Here is a 21,787-nt window from a genome sequence, read left to right as displayed (position 1 = left end):
AAGGAGCAACAAGGGGATTTTGGAGCGTACGTTTTTCTGAAATGGTTTTTGGGGGGCATGTCCTAAATAGGAAGCCCCTATGGTGCCAGGACAGCAAAAAATACCCACATGGCATACCATTTTGGAAACTAGACCCCTAGAGGAACGTAACAAGGAATAAAGTGAGCCTTAATACCCCACAGGTGTTTCACGACTTTTGCATATGTAAAAAAATTTAAAAAAATTTCAATAAAATGTGTGCTTCCCCCCAAATTTTACATTTTTGCAAGGGTTAATAGCAGAAAATAGCCCCCAAAATTTGTAACCCCATCTCTTCTGAGTATGCAGGTACCCCATAAGTTGACATGAAGTGCACTATGGGCGAACTACAATGCTCAGAAGAGAAGGAGTCATATTTGGCTTTTTGAGAGCAAATTTTGCTCGGGGGCATGTCGCATTTAGGAAGCCCCTATGGTGCCAGGACAGCAAAATAACCCCAACATGGCATACCATTTTGGAAACGAGACCCCTTGAGGAACGTAACAAGGGGTACAATGAGCATTTACCCCCCACTGGTGTCTGTCAGATCTTTGGAACAGTGGGCTGTACAAAATTTTTAATTTGCGCAGCCCACTGTTCCAAAGATCTGTCAGACACCAGTGGGGTGTAAATTCTCACTGCACCCCTCATTACAATCCGTGAGGGGTGTAGTTTCCAAAATGGGGTCACATGTGGGTTTTTTTTTTTTTTGCGTTTGTCAAAACCGCTGTAACAATCAGCCACCCCTGTGAAAATCGCCTCAAATGTACATGGCGCACTCTCCCTTCTGGGCCTTGTTGTGCACCCCCAGAGCATTTTGCGCCCACATATGGGGTATCTCCGTAGTCGGGAGAAGTTGCATTACAAATTTTGGTGGGCTTTTTTCCCTTTTACCTCTTGTCAAAATGAAAAGTATAGGGCAACACCAGCATGTTAGTGTAAAAAAAATTTTTTTTTTACACTAACATGCTGGTGTAGACCCCAATTTCACCTTTTCATAAGGGGTGAAAGGAGAAAAAGCCCCCCAAAATTTGTAAGGCAATTTCTCCCGAGTACGGCGATACCCCGTATGTGACCCTAAACTGTTGCCTTGAAATACGACAGGGCTCCGAAGTGAGAGAGCGCCATGCGCATTTGAGGCCAGAATTAGGGATTTGCATTGGGGTGGACATAGGGGTATTCTACGCCAGTGATTCCCAAACAGGGTGCCTCCAGCTGTTGCAAAACTCCCAGCATGCTTGGACAGTCAACGGCTGTCCGGCAATACTGGGAGTTGTTGTTTTGCAACAGCTGGAGGCTCCATTTTGAAAACAGTGGCGTACCAGACGTTTTTCATTTTTATTGGGGAAGGAGGGGGGCTGTGTAGGGGTATGTGTATATGTAGTGTTTTTTACTTTTTATTTTATTTTGTGTTAGTGTAGTGTTTTTAGGGTACAGTCACATGGGCGGGGGGGTTACAGCGATTTTCCCGCTGCGAGTTTGAGCTGCCGCGCAAAATTTGCTGCATCGCAAACTTGCAGCCTGATACTCACTGTAAGCCCCCTGCCCATGTGAATGTACCCTGTACATTCACAAGGGGGGGACCTCCAGCTGTTGCAAAACTACAACTCCCAGCATGCACAGTCTATCAGTGCATGCTGGTAGTTATAGTTTTGCAACAGCTGGAGGCACACGGGTTGGGAAACACTGAGTTAGGAAACAGACAATGTTTCCCAACCAGTGTGCCTCCTGTTGTTGCAAAACCACAACTCCCAAACATTCTCAGGCATGCTGGGAGTAGTAGTTCGGCAACATCTTTAGAGCCAGATGTTGCCGAACTACAACTCCCAGCATGCTTGGAGTTGTAGTTTGCAACATCTGGAGGACTACAGTTTGCAGACCACTACTACAGTGGTTCCCAATCTGTGCCCTTCCGGATGTTGCAAAACTACAACTCCCAGTATGCCAAAACTGTCCAGGCATGCTGGGAGTTGTAGTTCTGCAACATCTGAATGGCCAGATGTTACAGAACTACAACTCCCAGCATGCCTGGACAGTAAGGGCATGCTGAGGATGTGTAGTTTTGCAACATCTGGAAGGGCACAGTGGTCTCCAAACTGTGGACCTCCAGATGTTGCAAAACTGCAACTCCCAGCATGCCCAGACGCCAAGGGCTGTCTGGGCATGCTGGGAGTTGTAGTATACAGGGTCCCAATACAGCAATGCATGTAGCTTTACGGCGACGTGCATTGCTGTAAAGGGCCCGACCGCGGCTGAAGATCTACTCACCTGTTGCCGCCGCCGCCGCCATCTTCCCCGCCGGGATCCAGGTCTTCAGGGACGAGGTAAGTACCGGGGCCGGTCCCCAGCACTCCCCCGTCCCCCGCCGCATCCTCCGGTCTTCCTCCCGTCCTCTCCGGACTTCAAGGGGCCGGGCAGGACGGGAGGAAGTAACCGCCCCCCCTCCTGCGATTGGTCGGTTAACTAACCGACAGATCGCAGGGAATAGGAGGAGGTGGCAGGGTTGCCACCTTGCTCCTATACGTTAGCATGGTCCTGGCTGTCTGTGACAGCCAGGATCATGCGAAATTACCGGGCGGTCGGGTCCCAGAGACCCGATCAGCCCGGTATTGCCGCAGATCGCAAGGGCGATTTCCCTTGCGATTTGCGGCGATCGCCGACATGGGGGGCATACATGGCCCCCCTCGGCGTTTGCCCTGGATCCCTGCTGAAGGATTTCAGCAGGGATCCGCTTCCGATCTCCGCCGGGTGAGCGGCGGAGACCAGGAAAAGACATGACGTATGCATACGTCATGGGTCCTTAAGGCCCAGGGTGTGATGGTGTATGCATACGTCATGGGTCCTGAAGAGGTTAAAAAGCCAACTGGGTGTTACCAGTTGGGGGATATATCTCTACACTGTCTGAGAATGTCCAATCAGATCTGACAGTGCTAGAGTGTTTTACACACATCCCCAAGTGGTAACACCTAGTTGGCTATTTAGTCATAGATTTCTGGTAGGAATAACAGAGGATTGGAACAAGATAGAGCTTTAAGAACAGATGTTGTAGAATTGTTATTTATTGAGCGGTCAGGAGAAGCCACAGGTCCTCTTTAGTTCTGCAAAAATTTTCAATTTCTGCTAGTAAACTGTACTGCTAAGGCTGGGTTCACATATATCAGGCATCCGGCACAGTTTCCCTCCGGTGTGCATCGGAGGGAAATTGATGCTAGAACAGATCCCATTCATTTAAATGGAACAGTTCACAATCATTTAGCTTCTCAATTTTGATACTGGATGGTTGGACATGCCGGAGTACACCGGACACGAGAAAGCAGCTTGCTGCATTCCCCTGTCCACCATCCAGAAACAATGGACGCCAGATGCCTTACAACTGATGACAACTTGTTATCAGTTGGGGCATCAGTTGCATCTAGATCTCTGCTTAGGCTGGGTTGACACCACATTTTGTTAACTACGGTTCCCGCATACGGCTGGAAGGAGGGGGGGCGTAGCTTAATAGCGGCGCCCGCACTCAGCCGTATTCGGGAACCGTATTTAATGCATGTCTATGAGCCGACCGGAGTGAACCGCAGCCTCCGGTCGGCTTCGTTTTCGGCCATATGCGGTTTCCCGACCATAGGCAAAAACGCGGTCGACCACATTTTTGCCTGCGGTCGGGAAACCGCCTACGGCTGAAAATTAAGCCGACCGGAGGCTGCGGTTCACTCCGGTCGGCTCATAGAGATGCATTAAATACGGTTCCCGAATACGGCTGAGTGCGGGCGCCGTGATTAAGCCCCGCCCCCCTCCTCCCAGCCGTATGCGGGAACCGTAGTTAACAAAACGCGGTGTGAACTCAGCCTTAGCTCACCTATGCCGGATGCCAGACATATGTGAATCCAGCCTTACTTTACTGAGTTTTACCAGCTCAGATATTTTGCTCATCCCTGACCATACCTCTGTCTGGCTTTGACCATACACAAAGGGAATCACTCTCTTATAATCCCATAAATAGATTCTGTGTGTTCTCTCATTAATATGAAAAATAGAAAATATAGGCTGCCATACATCTGCAGATTAGCAATTTTTTTTTTTTCCAAATAAAGTTTTTATGAAAATGTTTTCAAGAAAACAATAAATAATAAAGCAAGATAAGAAAGAACAGAGGGAGCTCTCACGGTTAGGGAGAAATGCAGGTGGTGACTTTATTCTGTAGACGGTGCGGTGCACCGCACCGTCTACAGAATAAAGTCACCACCTGCATTACTCCCTAACCGTGAGTGCTCCCTCTGTTCTTTCTTATCTTGCTGGATGAATTTTGATTTGTTTTAGAGAGTTTGTAGCACGGGAAAATTGCTTGTTTAAGTGGGACCGCAAAAAGGAACTTGCTGCTGTTGCTAAAGAACGCACCGGGGATAGTCGTGTCCATATACGGCAGTTGCCGACCTCTGTATCTTTGTGTTTCTAATCTTCTAAAAAATAATAAAGGCATACCAGTACTAAAACAGTATAATAAATAAAAATAATGACCATAATTCTTAACAACTGGGCCACCAGATGGGCAGAATAAAATATATTAAAGACATTGGAAGCAAGTCTGATGTAGCCGAAGGGGAGAGGAGGAGGAGGGGGTAATGAGATGACAGGATCAATCCAACGGAAATCAACATATGAAGAAGAGGGGACTACTCATGAAAAAACACCCCATCTTTGAAAAAATGACAGTAGAAGGGTGTAATAGCGGACTCAAACTCAGAGGAGTCCGTAAACTTAAGCCACAGTCCCCAAAGATTATGACAGTCTGGAGGACATTGCATGCAGAGAGTTGTAGTACTGACATTCTGTACACTTCCCTTAAAAAATACATCAATTTTAATATTTAAAAAGCTGCAACAATGTCAACACAGTGTCTAACTTAGGCTTGGTTCACATATCATCTTCTGCCCCACATTAGGCTATACATCAACAATCTGTCATAAAGGGATGTTGACTAGTGTTGCTCGCGAATATTCGCAATTCGAATTTTATTCGCGAATATCTCATATTCGCGAATTCGCGAATATTCGCGAATATAGCGCTATATATTCGTAATTACGAATATTCGTTTTTTTTTTTTTTTTCACAGTACACATCACAGTGATCATCCCTCTCTGCTTCCAGCTTATGTGGTGTAAGAAGGCTCTAATACTACTGTGTGAGACTGGTGTGCGGATTTTCGCATATGCGAAAATTTGCACATGCTACTTTTCGCATATGCGAATTTTCACTTATACTAATTTTAGTATATGCTAATTTTCGTATATGCTCATTTTCGCACACGAGAATATTCGCATATGCGAAAATAAACGAGAATATTACGAATATGCGAATATTCGCGAATATGACGAATATTCGTCCATATATTCGCGAATATTCGCGAATTCGAATATGGCCTATGCCGCTTAACACTAATGTTGACACATAATGCAATGAGTTGCCAACAGGCCCATTGACTTGAATGATCATAATGTAGTCATATTGGGGACATTTATAATTGTTAGCTTTATAAGCAAGTGCTATTTATCATATTATCACAGGGAGTTGATAAATTTGGAGCACATAAGCAAAACAAAAAAAGTCGCAGCTGAGACTTTGGTGAGACTTTTTTTTACGACTTTTTAAGTTTGCCCACATAAAGGAGTTTTGTTGTCCAGGTCAGACCTGAAGTAGACTTGTGACTTTTTTGTATTTTTTTTTGTTTTTTGCCTATGTGTGACTTTCGCACATCATAAAGCCTTTGGATGTCCGGACATGCTGGGAGTTGTAGTTTTGCAACATCTGAAGGCACCCTGGTTGGGAAAGACTGGACTAGACTCATAAGAAAATACAAAAAGAGCAGCATGTTCAGCTGTTTGATTCACTTTGATTATTTCTTAAATTCATTGATGTCACTTTGATGAAAATAACATGTTATGTTAATAAATGCTTTATTTTTTGTTTCACAGTGAATCGATCTCATCTTTGTCTTCCAGTGGACAAACCACTCCAACAGACTTAAATCATTCCTGGTCAGGAATACAAAGCTATACTACTGGACTGTCCACTGAACGGAGCTCAGTCTACTCCTGGAGAGATGATGTATGATTCTTCTCATTGTCAACATTTTGTAGGATGTTTAAACGTAGTAGTCCTATTTTCTAAAACTTGACCATTTGAAGCCTACCTATCATATCAGAAACATATAATGCTTCTATATGTTACTCACTAGGTCATGCAGATGATTTACATGCTTTATTTATGTGTCTAACTTCTGTATTTATCAAACTGTAAAGGACCCAAAGATGAGGAATGGATATACCAACAGTTAATAATAAAGACAACTCTGTCAAATAAAGAGTAAATTATCCAATATTATCCTTCAACATACAAATTTTAAAATATAACTTTTAATGGTTACATTAACCCCTTAACGACACAGGATGTAAATGTCGGTCTTGGTATCCTGGTACCTAACACACCAGGACATACATTTACGGAGCGGTGCTGGCTTCATGCATGCCAGATACCAGCTATCAGCAACCAGGGACTTGCTGGTAATGGCAGACATCAGTAATGGTGCTGATGTCCGCCATTAACCCCTCAGATGCCATGATCAATACTGGTCACGGCATTTACGGCAATGCGGGCAGTCTAATGACCATGCCGCGGGTGATCTCATCATCCAAGATGGTGGCCAGAGGTCCCCTTACCTGCCACTGCAACTCTCCTGGGGTCTTCTTCTCTTGGCTGCCTTCCAGCAGATGAGAGAAAAAGATTGCCAATAATACTGATCAGTATTAGCAGTCTGATGATTGCTATAAATTGACCCCTATTGGGACATAAAACATGTTAAGAAAATAGTTTACAAGTGAACAAGCCCAATAAAATTTTTTATTGCCTCTATTGCCCCCCAAAAAGCGTAAAAAAAATTACTTAATAAACATATTTGGTATCAGCACATGGACACATTTCCAAACTTTCAAAATATAATGATAATGATCCCGTGAAATGGTGTAAACCAAAATTGCTGCTTTTTTGTCACATCACAAAAATTTATAAAATTAAAAAGTCATATATACACAAATATACATTAAAAAAAGTCACAAATTTCTACTTTTTGGTCACATCACAGAAAGATAAAATGAAAAATTATCAAAAAGTCACACATACGCAAAAGTGGTACTAAAAAAATCTACAGATCACATAAAAAATGAGCCCTCTTACAGCCCTGTATACAGAAAAATGATAAAGTTAAAAGTGGTCAAAATAGGGCAATTTTGAACATACTTATTTGTAAAAAATTAAGTTGTTGTCCCAGCGGCCGGACCCCCACGATTAAACATGTTATCCCCTATTGGATAGGGGAAAGCATGTCTAGGGGCAGAGAACCTCTTTAAGTTCAAAATTGTCTGTGTCCTTTAGGGGTAAAAAAAAAAGTCAAAATGACAACAACAGGGTCAAAAACATGTTTCATCACAGAAGTGACGTCTTCAGAGGGAATTTCCCCATAGCCTCGGAAGACCTCACTTCTGTGATGAAACATGTTAGGGGGGCTTTGTAAATTGTTTTAAATACAGCACAAATCCCTACCAGTACGGTATAATTATATATATGTGGTAAGTCCGGTTAGCGATCATGATGTAGTACATAATTGCAGAGTGGAAGTGCTTGGTTTTTAACCCGTTGTCCCATGTCAGTTTGACTCTATTAATGGAACCATTAAAAATAATATTTTAAATTAGTATATTACTGGATAATTTAGCTTCTGTATTTGGCTATGAAATCCCTCTGTTCTGCTGCCCACACATTCTGCTCAGGAAGGGGCATGTCCGAGGCAAGTACTGAGCCCACCCACAATCACCGTGCATTCACTTCCTCTGCTGTGCTGGGTCTCTTCATCCAAACACTGCAGGTCGCTCTGTGACCTCCTCTTCTTTGTTTTCAGACAGAAGTCTTATAGACAGGACAGGAGTGAGCACAGAGGATTGCTTGTCTTGCTCTCACTTCCTGGACTTCATCCCAGCCTGTGCTTCAGCTGGGACAAAATGATGCTGTAGCCGAACAGGACCATGTTCTTTTTTACATTTAACATTCTGCAAAATAGGCTTCAGTTAGATTATTATTATTCAAATTGTAGAAGTTTTTGGGTGCTGTATGGTAAAATTGTGCACAGTATATCATAGTATTTACTTGGCCCTATAAAGCTGTTTGACAGTATCATGTAAACATCGACTTGTATGGCGTTTACATTTCCTTTTGTTATTATATTCCCCCCCCCCCCCTGTATTCCATAGCATAGTAGTCTGTGCTATTGTGTCCATAAAAAAAAGTATATGTTAAAGTGCATTCACACCACGTTTTTGCAATACAGTTCCCCGTATATGTTTTCTATGTGAAAACCGTACGGAACCGTATTGAAAACCGTATGCATTGAATCTCCATTGAAAACCATATGCCAAAAGATGCATCAGGTTGTGTCCGTTTTGCATCCTATACGGCTTTGTCAGTTTTTTTCCTGTACCCAAAGCTGTAGCCTACCATGGTTTTTGATCCAAGTGAAAAACTGTATTAAATCATATACGTTTTTTTCACATGGGAGTCAATGGGAACCGTACAGAACTGTATGTGCATACGGTTCCATCCAGTTTTCACCATACAGTTTTTGACTTTGCACAGTTTTTTTTTCTTGGACTTTCAATCAAACAAGTGAAACTTTATTCATAATGGAGTGAAAAGTTAAAAACATATAGGTTTTTTTTCTTAAAAAACTGATGCAACCGGACATCATTTTTTAAACCGTATACGGTTTTTAACTGTATATGGGTTAACATTTGTACACACGTTTTGATACAGTTTAGTCAGGTTTTGAGGAATCCGTTTTTCATCAAAAACCTGATACGGGAACTGTATTGCAAAAACGTGGTGTGAATGCATCCTTACATTGTATTTTTTTTTATAATGTAAAGCAAGGGGAATATATAGCATACAGCAGAATCATTTTTGTTTTGCCTCCTTTTAACACATAAGCTTTATCCCTTCCAAAGGTCTAAAAATATGTACATTTAACCAAATTACAAAATTCAGTGTGAACCCAGCCTAAGAAAGTTGGTTGGAGAAATAAAGATCTTGATATTTATAGACAGTCACTGTCTGGGAATGGATAGAAGAAATCAATAAATATATAACAATATATATGGATAAAAATGGATAGTTAATGATGTAAATGCATTGCTGTACCAACTGCAGCAGTGTAAATGATCTTGACAATCGACTCTGACACTGTATTGTGAAGTAGGATAACAAAGTAAGACATTTATCTTCTACTATTCAAACGTGTTTGTCTGTGATGTCTGGAATCATTTTCCCATTGTGTACTACATCTGGCAGGAGTTTGATAAAGCCAACACACAAAGAGTGCACCAGTTATTCTGGGATGTGGATGAGATGCTTTTCGAAGGCAACGTTACTTCTCAGAACAAGAACCTGCAAACAGAATGTAAAGACTGGACAAAGAGATCTCTTCATCTTAGGTAACGTATAACAATATAAATAGTATTGTACCAGTGTAATGTTCTAGATGCTTTTTATTTCATTATTATAATGGTCTCTAAAGCATATTTCCCAGTGGAGTCTCGTTTTATCTGATTGCTATTTGGGTCACATGCAGATGCATATGTTCAGTCCCTTTGCGATTAGCCTAGAAAACACAAGTGCACTGTTTTTATTCTAACTTACCTCACTGAATTTTCTGCGTTCTGCTTTGAAAGTCATTTTTATATCCATTGTCGTCAAAAAATTAAACCACATGATATACATAAACCTCAATTAATAATAAACGTTATTGTTTAAAAACAGACAAAAAATCCACAAAATACAAAGATTAAACATATATTCAGGTACGGCAAATAGCACATCCAGCCCCAAGCGCACGTTTTCGCCCTGTGCTTCGTCAGGGGGCGTACGCCCCCTGACGAAGCACAGGTCGAAAACGCGCGTTTGGGGCTGGAGGTGAGATTTCTCACCATTAGGTGCAGAGTCCATTCTATTGCCTTTTTTTTTTTTTTAATTAACCTTGTAGTTATTCAGCCTTTTCCCTTCTCTATGCATTGTTACTGCCATTTCTAATATGCTGCATGTTCCTACACCTATATCTTTAGAACATTGTATTTTACCACCTATGAATTTTTGTGACATCACTCCATTTTTTCTGTTTGTGCTATTTGCCATACCTGAATATATGTGTAATATTTGTATTTTGTAGATTTTTTGTCTGTTTTTAAACAATACATTTTATTATTAATTGAGGTTTATGTATATCATGTGGTTTACTTTTTTGGTGACAATGGTGTTATACGACCACAGGTAGTATCACTATAGGATTTTGCTCCTTTTTGGTGACTAATTTTTATATCAAGTTAAAGTGTATCTGTAAAGCTAAATTAAAATAAATATAGTGCAGCACTATGCACAATAATCATTTTTCTAAACTGCTTTAATTTTTTTAATCTGCAAAGCAATAGCAAGCATGAGACCCAGGGTAATATGAAAGCACAGTACTGAGTTTTACACTAGTTACAGGTTCGCCGAATGCACAGTTTTGAGCAGCCAGAAGCATGGATAATAATTGCTTTGTACAGGTATTTAGTTGCCAATGTCCACTGCACTATAATCATTTTTTATTTCATTTTACAGGTACAATTTCATGAGATAGAATATGATAATTTTTTATAATGTCTGTAATGCACCGTCAGCATTAAAGGGGTTCTCCACTGCCCCGTCTTCCAGAGCTCCCCTCGCAGCGTCCGGAAGTTTATTACTCCGGACGCTGTGTGCGGGCTTCTGTGTTCGAGGCCGCCTCTCGTGACGTCACGCCCGCCCCCTCGTGATGTGACGCCCACCCCCTCAACGAAAGTCTATGGGAAGGGGGTGCCCCTTTTCCTTGCCGCAGGCCAAGAAAAGAAAAAGCTTTATTGTTCAAGAGACGGAGGTTTAAGTTGAATAGGTATTTTTTTTTTACCTTTCAACTTTTTTTTTCTATTACGTTATCATCACTTTGTCGGATATTTTTTTAAACTTGGGCACATGAAATTTGGAGATGTTGGCCATTGCTAACAATATAATTTTTTCTTACATCTTTACGATTCCTTTTTGAACCTTAAAAATATATCTGATTGTTTCATATGGACAACTGCTATACTTTTCCTTTGCACGCTTTTCAAATTTTTTTACTTTTTATGTCTTTAAACATTCTTATTCTCTACCTTATTCTCTCTCTCTATATCATGATTTTTTACTTTTGGCAAACAGATAGTAGTAATCTTTTTTAGACCTGGTCAGGAGGTAGTCTAGATTAGCATTTTTTTTGTGCCAGTTGCAGCTAAATTTGCACGAAAATCAAAGACACGCAGATAATAAATTTGTGACCACTGTATCCTTCACTTCAAAAAATGGCCTAGCAACACCAAAAGGTCAAAATGATGGATTTTAGAACTTTGAAAAAAAAAACACAAAAAACCCCCGCAATTTGTGCAAAGATAAAAGAAATTCGCAAATGTAGTCCATAAAAAGCAATAGAACACAATGATATATAACCCCCAGAGTGTCTATAATATGAGGGGAAGTGGCCTGGCACTAGCAGGACTAGGGTATGCGAGTTGCAAACAAAGGGAAAGGACTGGGGTCTCCCGAAAGAAGGTTGGTCCTGACGGTGCAATGTCCACAAAGCTTATAATAACATATGAGCGAAGAAGAAATGAGACTGCACTCACCATCCAACACTGTTTTATTCAATCATATGAAGGTGCAGAGGCAGGGGCAAACCGGAACGGGCTGTTTAATGCTAGGCTGTGCTTTTTCAAGCCGGTGTACACCGGCTTGAAGAAGCGCAGCCTAGCGTGAAACAGCCCATCCCAGTTTGCCCCTTCTGCCGCACCTGCCTGCACCTTCATATGATTGAATAAAACAGTGTTGGATGGTGAGTGCAGTCTCATTTCTTCTTCGCTCTTATGTTTTCAGAACATACATTTGCTCACATTTCATAGCAATATTTCTTCATTTAATGTCTGTGGTTATTCATGTACCATTGAGTTTTGCTCTTAACACCTTTCTTTTTTTCTTCCCCATGTATTTTAGAATATTGGGAAAACAACTTATATTCCCAAAGGATGAAGGCTTCCAGCATTTTCAGGGCAGGAATTCAAGTTCCTCATCTTCAAGTTCATCTGGGATTTCCCAAAGTATTAGTGAGAGCTCCAGCTCCTTGAGGCAGTAAGTGAAGAAATGTCATACTTCTGACTGAAGTGGGTTCTTCAGAGAATATAAAGCAAAACAGATAATTCTCCCATAGATCAAGCATCAACATTTATGAAATATAATAACACTAATATATTGCACCTGTGATATAATAGCTAGTGACTACATAAAGTAATCTGCGATGAAGCGATTTGTACTAGAACATGTGTCCAGATAATTTTTATCAAGAAACTACAAGAGGGGGTTTAAGATTCCTTGTAAAGGGGTATGTCAAGATTTGTTTTTATTTGCCTATGCTACAGAGGCTATGAAATTTGTGTAGTTTATAATAAATTTGTGCAATTTCTAATAGAGAAAAAAACAGACATGGCCGCACATCCACAACTTGCACATTGATCCTAGGCTACTCAGCAAAATGTATTAAAATAACAGGTCGTTAGTGTACGTAATGATCATGAAGTGCAAGCCCGCTAGCCACATCACGGCCACCTGTAAGTAGCGGGTCCATAACATCCCTAGCATAAAATGGGGCTGCCTGAGTGTCGACCACCACCGCCGCAACACCAGTGCCCACAGGGGGAACGACACTGGCAGAGAAGCTCCAATGCCGCCCGGTTAATCCCTGGGTCGCGATAACCCACAGACATGGCACCACAGCAACAATGACCGCTGAAAAGCACAGCACCAGTGCCCCAATGTTTATTTGTAATAGCATACAAAAGTGAGAGTTTTCCCAGGTTTTAGTGCAGTTAGAGACATCACTAGTCACGTCTGCTAATGCAGTCTTGTCCATGAGTCATCTCTTGTCCATAATTCACGGACAAGCCTGATGCTGCTGCAGGACTGATTAGTGTGCCAGTAGATATGAGGACCCCTAGTGGTGGGATTTTTAGGAGCCATGTTTTATGTTTTATATTCCAAATTTTTTAAACAACCATATTACAAAAGGTATAACAAAAAAAATTATCGGTACAATACCAACCCTACGTTTTTGGTATTATAAAAATGTACTTACGCTATTATGTTATGGTCAGTTTCAGAAGAAGATGTGGTTTAAGTGATAGATCCTTGTTGGGACTTCCACACAGAAGGGAACTAAACCTAACCTTGTGAAGAGAAACAATGGAGCAGTTGCCCATAGCAACCAATCAGATTCCAGACTTGTAAAAAGGCTTCTGAGAAGTAAAGAGGGAAATCTAAATAATCCAAATCATAACTTTTGATTATTTGGCGCCGTTGGACTGGCAGGGCCCGGCAGAGCCCAACCTGCCCAGTGTTTTGCTTTGCTAAAAGACCACATGGGAACAAAGTGATTTTATATGGTGCTGGTTACACTGGCACATATTAGTGGTACTTTTAAATGACCCATTAAAAGTTATGTTTTAGGCACACCCAGAGCACTTTACTAGTTGTTCTATATTATTTAGTCTCTGATGCTGGGTGACATTGTCGTGTAAGCTTGGTTTTACGCAGAACCAATCGTTCAGTATAGCGTTAGCTATTTGGTTGTTATGGGCAACTGCACCACTGTTCCTCTGCATAAGGTTTAGTCAGTCAATGGAACCAGTGCAGACCATACTAAATCACAATATATTAAATAGTTTTATGTATAGCAAAGTGGTTTGCTGCTTTAGCCATGTATAAACTGGTTCTTACATCTGAAGAACATTCTGTAAGCTTCAGTACAAGTCTCAGGTTTGTAGCTTATAGCATTTGCAACAAATTTATATTTCAGGTCTAAAAAAAAAATAGTGCAGTTTTTCATAAAGTGTAAATCATGTAAGAATACTTGCAAGAAATTCCTACTCTTGAGCAAGTAAAGCTAGGAAATGTTTTCCTCTGTAGTTTCTTACTTTTGATCTCCATGTTGCAGGCCTGACCATATGCATGATCCAGAATGGGAAGCCAGATATGGTTTTATAGATGCAGTTATAAGTTGTTTAGAGGTAAAATGATAAATAATGTTCTTGTAGAGGTGCAGACAGAGCTATTGAACATTGGATGTAGTGCACAGCATGACATATTGTAGATACTGGGCGGCACTATATGTGCTCAGATCCTGCAGCTCATACATAGGTAGTAGGGAAGAACCATCAGTGACCCAATGTATGTACATAGCATAATATGATGCAGCAAAGTTATAAGTCATAAAACCAAAACTATGGTATATTAAGCAGTGCTTGACTCTTTCGGTAACTTCAGTGAAGATGGCCATCTCTACCTCATAGTCTATGCCTTAGTAAACCAGCCAATGGTGGACTTGGGGCACCCATTCTTTCAAAAAGTATAGTTTCATGTATTTATGGAACATCCTGCAGATATGCATGATTATAATTATAGCAGTGTCTCTCTATAGTTACTACAGAGTATTCTAGTAGTAGTTTCCTTGGACTTTACCTTGTTATACCCATGCTTGTACCCATGCTTGTAAGTAGACAGCATTAACAGCTTTGTTTAATAACCAATGTATTTTAGACTCTGTGTATCTGGATCACGGCTTGTGCCTTCAGTATCACCATTACAAAGAACGGATGAGTCCATATCTAGCACAAGTTCCATGGGGTCAGTGTCATCAGTTTTCTCCTTCCTAGAAGAAGAGATCTATGATGTGGAAGGCACTATCGAGGAGTACCTTGCCTACGACAGCAGAGAGCAGTAAATAGCAAATTTTCCTATACTAGTAAAATGATGTGACTATTATAAAATATTACCTATATAAGAACATTTTTATGTGAATGGTCTTCAAATAATTGATGACTGGAAGCAAAGGTTTTGGCACAAGTTCCTCAGATCTTAAATCTTAATGTGCATAGGAATTTTTGATGTTTTATAGGATATTAAAATTAAGTCTTCTTCATCCATTAGTGATGATGAGGGTACAGATCAGAAGAAAACACAAGTTTACCAAAAGAGGAGTAAGCGGGGAATCCCTCCTGTCTCCCCCAATGACTGCATCAAAGACACAGTCGGTGCAGAAGTCTTTGATGATACTTGGAGGACTATTGTGGAATCCATGCAAGAACTTCTTATGAAAACATGGGAAGTTACCTCAGGTAAACAAATAAAGATGGAATTTTACATTGAATAGGTATGTATTGTGTAATATATACTGTAGATGTTATGATTTGAGTAATCCCCAACACCAAGACTTCTATAGAATTTCAGAGACTGTGATAGTAACATAGTAACATGGTTCATAAGGTTGAAAAAGTTCAACCTATATCCCTAATGAGTCCCTACTGAGTTGATCCAGAGGAAGGCAAAAAACCCTCATACTAGAGGTAATAATTCCTTCCCGACTCCAAATATGGCATCAGAATAAATCCCTGGATTAATGTCCTTTCCCTATAAATCTAGTATCCATAACCAGCGATGTTATTATTCTCCAAAAATGCATATAGACCCCTTTTGAATTCTTTTACAGAGTTCACCATGACCACCACCTCCGGCAGAGAATTCCACAGTCTCACTGCTCTTATAGTAAAGAACCACCATCTGTGCTGGTGTAGAAACCTTATTTCCTCTAAACGTAGAGGATGCCCCCTTGTTATAGATACAGTCCTGGGTATAAATAGATCGTGGGAGAGATCTCTGTACTGTCCCCTGATATATTTTTACATAGTTATTAGGTCGCCCCTAAGCCTTCTTTTTTCTAAACTAAATAACCCCAATTCTGCTAATCTTTCTGGGTACTGTAGTCCTCCCATTCCCCGTATTACTCTGGTTGCCCGTCTTTGAACCCTCTCCAGCTCCACTATATCTTTCTTGTACACTGGTGCCCAGTACTGTACACAGTATTCTATGTGTGGTCTGACTAGTGATTTGTACAGCAGTAGAATTATTTCCTTATCGTGGGCATCTATGCCCCTATTGACGCACCCCATGATTTTATTTGCCTTGGCAGCAGCTGCCCGACACTGGTCACTACAGCTAAATTTACTATTATCTAAGACTCCTAACTCCTTTTCCACGTCAGTCGTCCCAAGTGTGCTCCCATTTAATACATAATCCCAGCCCGGATTTTTCTTCCCCATGTGCATTACCTTACATTTATCAGTGTTGAACCTCATCTGCCCCTTCCCAGCCCAAACCTCCAACCTATCCAGATCCATTTGTAACAGTGCACTGTCCTCTATAGTGTTTACCATGTTACAGAGTTTAGTATTATCTGCAAAGATTGCTACTTTACTATTCAACCCCTCTACAAGGTGATTAATAAATATATTAACAGAACCCAAGACTGACCCCTGTGGTGCCCCACTAGTAACAGTAACCCAATCAGAATAAGTACCATTAATAACCACCCTCTGTTTCATTGAGCCAGTTACTTACCCACTGTTTCATTGAGCCAGTTACTTACCCACTTGCACACATTCTCCCCCAGCCCCATCCTTCTAATTTTATGCACCAACCTTCTATTTGGCACCGTATCAAATGCTTTGGAAAAATCCAGATATACGACATCCAGCTATTGCCCCTGGTCCAGTCTGGAGCTCACCTCCTCATAAAAGCTGATCAGGTTAGTTTGACAGGACCGATCCCTCATAAAGCCATGCTGATATGGGGTCATACATTTATCCCTTAGAAAACCCTCAAAAATTTACATACAACAGAGGTAAAACTAACAGGTCTATAATTCCCGGGGTCACCTTTTGATCCCTTTTTAAATATTGGTTCCACATTTGCCATGCGCCAGTCCTGGGGAACAGTCCCTGTTACTATAGAGTCCCTGAATATTAAAAATAGGGGTCTGTCTATTACATTACTTAATTCCTTTAGAACGCGGGGGTGAATGCCATCTGGACCTGGTGATTTGTCTATTTTGATTTTTTGTAGGCAGCACTGTACTTCTTCCTGGGTTAGACAGGTGACCTGTACTGGAGAGTTTACCTTATCACACTGTATTTCACCTGGCATTTCATTTTCCTCGGGGAATACAGTGGAGAAGAATTTGTTTAATATATTTGCTTTTTCCTGATCCCCGTTTATAATTTCTTCCTCATCATTTTTTAAAGGGCCCACACTTTCATGTTTGATCTTTTTGCTATTTATATAGTTAAAGAACATTTTGGGGTTAGTTTTACAATCTTTGGCAATGAGTATTTCTGTCTCTATTTTTGCGTTTTTTATCAGTTTTTTTTTACAAATTTGACATTTTTCTCTATAGCTTTTTAATGCTTCTTCACTGCCATCCTGTTTTAGTAGTCTAAATGCTTTATTATTGTCATTTATTGCCCCCTTTACTTTTTTGTTCATCCATATTGGTTTTCGTTTATTTCTGACCCTTTTATTTCCATAAGGTATATACATCTTACAGTGAGAATTTAAGATATTTTTAAAAGTCTCCAATTTAGTGTCAGTATTCTTGTTTTTGAGGACATTATCCCATTTTATATTGTTAAGGGCTTCTCTGAGTTGATTGAACTTTGCCTTCCCAAAGTTCATTGTTTTTGTGGCCCCTTGAGAGATTCCCTTATTGAATAACAAGTTTTAATGTATTATATTATGATCACTATTTCCTAGGTGTCCTTCTACTTGCACATTAGTTACTCTGTCAGGTCTGTTGGTTAATATTTAGTCCAGTAGGGTGCCCCCTCTGGTCGGGTCCTGCACCATTTGGGACAGATAATTGTCTTTAGCTATAGTCAGAAATCTGTTTCCTTTAGGACATTCACAGGACTCAGTCTCCCACTTTATATCAGTATAGTTAAATTCCCCCATTATTATCACGTCATTTTGATTTGCTGCCTTGTTTATTTCCCTCAGTATTTGATCTTCTGCCTCTTCCATTATGTTTGGTGGCTTAAAGCAAACCCCTATCCGGATTTTTTAATTTTTATCTCCATATATTTCTACCCATAATGACTCCACATTATCGTTTCCCTCCCGTATATATCCTCCCGTAGTGCGGCCTTCAGACTCGATTTCACATACAAACTCCTCCCCCTTTCTGTTTTGTCTGATCCTTCCTGAATAGACTATAACCCTGTATGTTGACCGCCCAGTCACAGCTATCATCCAACCAGGTCTCTGTTATACCCACTATGTCATACTTTTCTTCAGACATCAACCACTCCAGTTCGTCAGTTTTATTGGTCAGACTTCTGGCATTAGTTGTCATGTAATTCAATGGTGTATGTTTTTTCTTCCTATGAAGCCTATCCCTATTAACTATTGTAACCCCTCCCTCCCCTCCACCTCCAGGTACATTGATAAGTCCCCCCTCTCTATCTACACTATCTTCCCCCTCTATGTTGTAGGTTCCCTCCCCCCAGTCCCTGGTTTAAACACTCCTCCACCCTTCTAGCCATCTTTTCCCCAAGCACAGCTGCACCCTCCGTATTGAGGTGCAGCCCGTCCATCCGGTAGAGCCGGTAACCGACAGAGAAGTCGGCCCAGTTCTCCATTAACCCAAACCCCTCCTTCCTACACCAGCTTCTGACTCACTTGTTTACCTCCCTAATCTCCCGCTGCCTCTCTGGTGTGGCTCGTGGTACAAGTAATATTTCAGAAAATATTACCTTGGAGGTCCTTGCCTTAAGCTTGTGGCCTAAGTCCCTGAAATAATTTTTTAGAACACTCCACCTACCTATTACTTTGTCATTGGAGCCAATATGTACCATGACTGCTGGATCCTCTCCAGCCCCACCCATCAACCTTTCAACCCGATCTGGGATGTGCCCAACTCGAGCACCAGGAAGACCACACACTGTTCAGCGATCCCGGTGTTTGTGACAGATCGCCCTGTCTGTCCCCCTAATAATAGAGTCCCCCACTACCAGTACCTGTCTGGCCTGCCCTGCACTCCTCCTTCCCTCCTTACTGGAGCAGACACCCCTCTGGCGGTCAGAGGCAGTATCTTGCTGCAGTACTGCTAGCTCTAAAATGGTATCCCCCTCACCTTCCAACCGGGCAAACTTGTTGGGGTGTGCCAGTTCAGGACTAGCCTCCATGACACTTTTCCCTCTACCCCGTTTTCTAACTGTTACCCAGCTAGCTGCCTGACTATCCTCTCCCACCTCTACCCCAGAGAGTACTTGCTAGGTGAGCAGGAGACTCCTCTCCAAGTTGTCAATGCTTCTCAATGTTTCCAGTCGCTCCTCTAGATCCTGGATCTAGTTGAACAGGATGTACACCGCACTGCATTTTCCAACATGGAGGCCATCTAGTTTTGGGGATTTAACAGATTTACAGCAAAAAACAGACAGTTAATATTACAATTAGATTCTTAGTAGACCTTCTGAGTTAAAGTCTCTACAGTGTAAGCAAAGTAACACTCACAGTGATCTCAAACTCCTGCTGTCAAACTCTCAGATTTACAACTCTCTTACAGTTCTTCACTTTCAAAGCAACTCTCAGTCAGGGCAGGCTCAGAATGAGTCCCGATTTATACACCTGTGTCTAATCTACCCCTCCCCCTAGAGGCAGAGTGGAGAAAAAAAAGGTGAAAAGGCTGTTTAAAATAGCAGTGATCCCTCTATGTGCAAATTTAAATACTCACACAAATCACTCTAGTTCACAAGTTTATAATATTCACTCCGCACCGCACAGCAGATATCTCAGATTTACAACTCTCCTACAGTTCCTCTCTTTCAAAGCAACTCTCAGTCAGAGCAAGCTCAGAATGAGTTCCAAACCACAACTTATACACCTGTGTCCAATCAACCTTTCTCCCTAGAGGCAGAGTGGAGAAAAAAAATGTCAAAAGGCTGTTTAAAATAGCAGTGATCCCTCTATGTGCAAAGTTAAAAGGGTAGCTCCCACCATCCGTGTTTTTTTTCTGTCCCTGCCTATTGCCCATCTATCTCTAACCCCCTCCCTGCCTTAAATTTTTTTTTTACTATATTAAAATTGCTTTTTGTCTGCCTGGTAGTGTGCTTGCCCTGACATCTACTGGCTGTCAGGGCATGCTGGGAGTTGTAGTGGTGAAACAGCTGGAGGCACCCTGTGATGAAAACAATAACTTTGTAAGCGTCGCTACCCTGAAACCCCGCTCCCCCCAGCCATACATCTAATGCAGAGCAGCGGCGGCGGTGTGTAGATGCTGGGAGACGGGGCCCAGGGTATGAAGCCAGGGAGCCAATGCGCTCTCAGCGATCGCTCCCCCCTGTCTGATTGACAGGCAGGGAGCGAGCGCAGGCTGAATGAATTAGGACCGATACCCGGCCAGCATCGGTCTGAATTCAGGCATGACGTCACGCCAGCCTGCAGCCAGCCACTAGGAGGGAGACCCCTAGTGGCCGGTTTTCAACATTAAAATAAACGATTTTAATGAAAAAAAAATTTAATAGATTTATATTAGAGATATATTCTAGTACATAAGTACTACAACATATGAAAAAAAAAAGTGCCCATTTAAGTACTCACACAAATGCCTCCAGTTCACAAGTTTATAATATTCACTCCGCACCGCAAAGCAGATATCTCAGATTTACAACTCTCTTACAGTTCCTCTCTTTCAAATACAATACAATACAACCAGGGGCATAACAATAGGGCCCTAGTACCTAAGGGGGCCTCAATGCACATCTGCCCCATAGGAGACCAGTATTATAAATGGCATATGGGGCCCCTGCAGACATTTTTTTTTTTTTTAATAAAATAACAGGGTGCTCCTTTATGGCTGTTCAGTGAAACTCCCCTGGCCACTTTGGCATGTGTCTATTAATCGTGTAGGACAGCGACTTGACTCATTGTTTTGCTAGTGTTTGTCATATGGTATCTTAATAGTAGAAAGGTAGATAAATGTAAAACCCCACGCCCAATATAAAAACACATGGAAACTTCTTTTTACGTGAGCTAAGACCAAAGTGGTGTTCAGTGCTGTGTACAGTAATGATCCTGTAGCTTCTCTGAGACATAGCTCAGTCACATACGCTAAGATTAACCAAGGACAAAAGGGACAAAGTACTGTAGAAAGCTGTCTTGGCACTTCTGTATCAAGAATGCCATTACCAATGTACTTAGCTACCATTAGCCAACATAAGTGCTGATTACCTTTTTTTAGATTGAATTAACGTTTTTATTTTTTACTTTTTTAATCCCTTAAGAACGCATTATGGCCTTGAGAACAGTTTTTATTTTTTGTGTTTTAGTTCCCTCCCCCTTTTACTTTAGTTATAATTGAACATTGGTCTCTAATATTATGTTATCAAAATTAACATTATATATTAAACAACTTTACAATATGTCCTGTACTACTTGTTGTAATGGTCCTTCTGATTTTCTTAAAACTATTGTACAATTTCCAATTTCAGTTAATATTAAACAATTAGGAAAGATCCACAATTCGACGAACCACTACCTTCAGCTACCGGCTCTGCGGATAACATCAGACACAACAGGCATACCTCCATCCCGGGGCTCTGAGTCGCGAAGCATTTCGTTTGGTGCTTATGTTTTTACACCACAGGTACTCGCTATAATAGCACTGCTCTCTCAGTCCCAGCCTGCCCTTAACCATTATCTGGCACACACTGTACCTATTAATATGTCACATATCGTTTTCATCATTTCT

The 21,787-nt window shown here is 41.2% G+C and overlaps 1 protein-coding gene across 2 annotated transcripts in view; it reads left to right on the top strand.

Moving 5' to 3' along the window:
• The window catches only part of FAM149A (family with sequence similarity 149 member A), a 109,392-nt gene that overhangs the window by 71,068 nt on the left and 16,537 nt on the right, over positions 1 to 21,787 (top strand). For both annotated transcript variants that reach the window (XM_056559437.1, XM_056559446.1), the window contains exons 3-8: positions 5,985 to 6,117; positions 9,406 to 9,548; positions 12,151 to 12,285; positions 14,746 to 14,925; positions 15,136 to 15,323; positions 21,528 to 21,682. In XM_056559437.1, the coding sequence (XP_056415412.1) occupies positions 5,985 to 6,117; positions 9,406 to 9,548; positions 12,151 to 12,285; positions 14,746 to 14,925; positions 15,136 to 15,323; positions 21,528 to 21,682 (934 nt within the window). The remainder of the gene's footprint in view (positions 1 to 5,984; positions 6,118 to 9,405; positions 9,549 to 12,150; positions 12,286 to 14,745; positions 14,926 to 15,135; positions 15,324 to 21,527; positions 21,683 to 21,787) is intronic.

Source organism: Hyla sarda, chromosome 1, assembly GCF_029499605.1.
Source record: "Hyla sarda isolate aHylSar1 chromosome 1, aHylSar1.hap1, whole genome shotgun sequence".
NCBI lineage: Eukaryota > Metazoa > Chordata > Amphibia > Anura > Hylidae > Hyla > Hyla sarda.
Note: the sequence above shows the minus strand (reverse complement) of the source record. Positions and strands in the feature narration are given on the sequence as shown.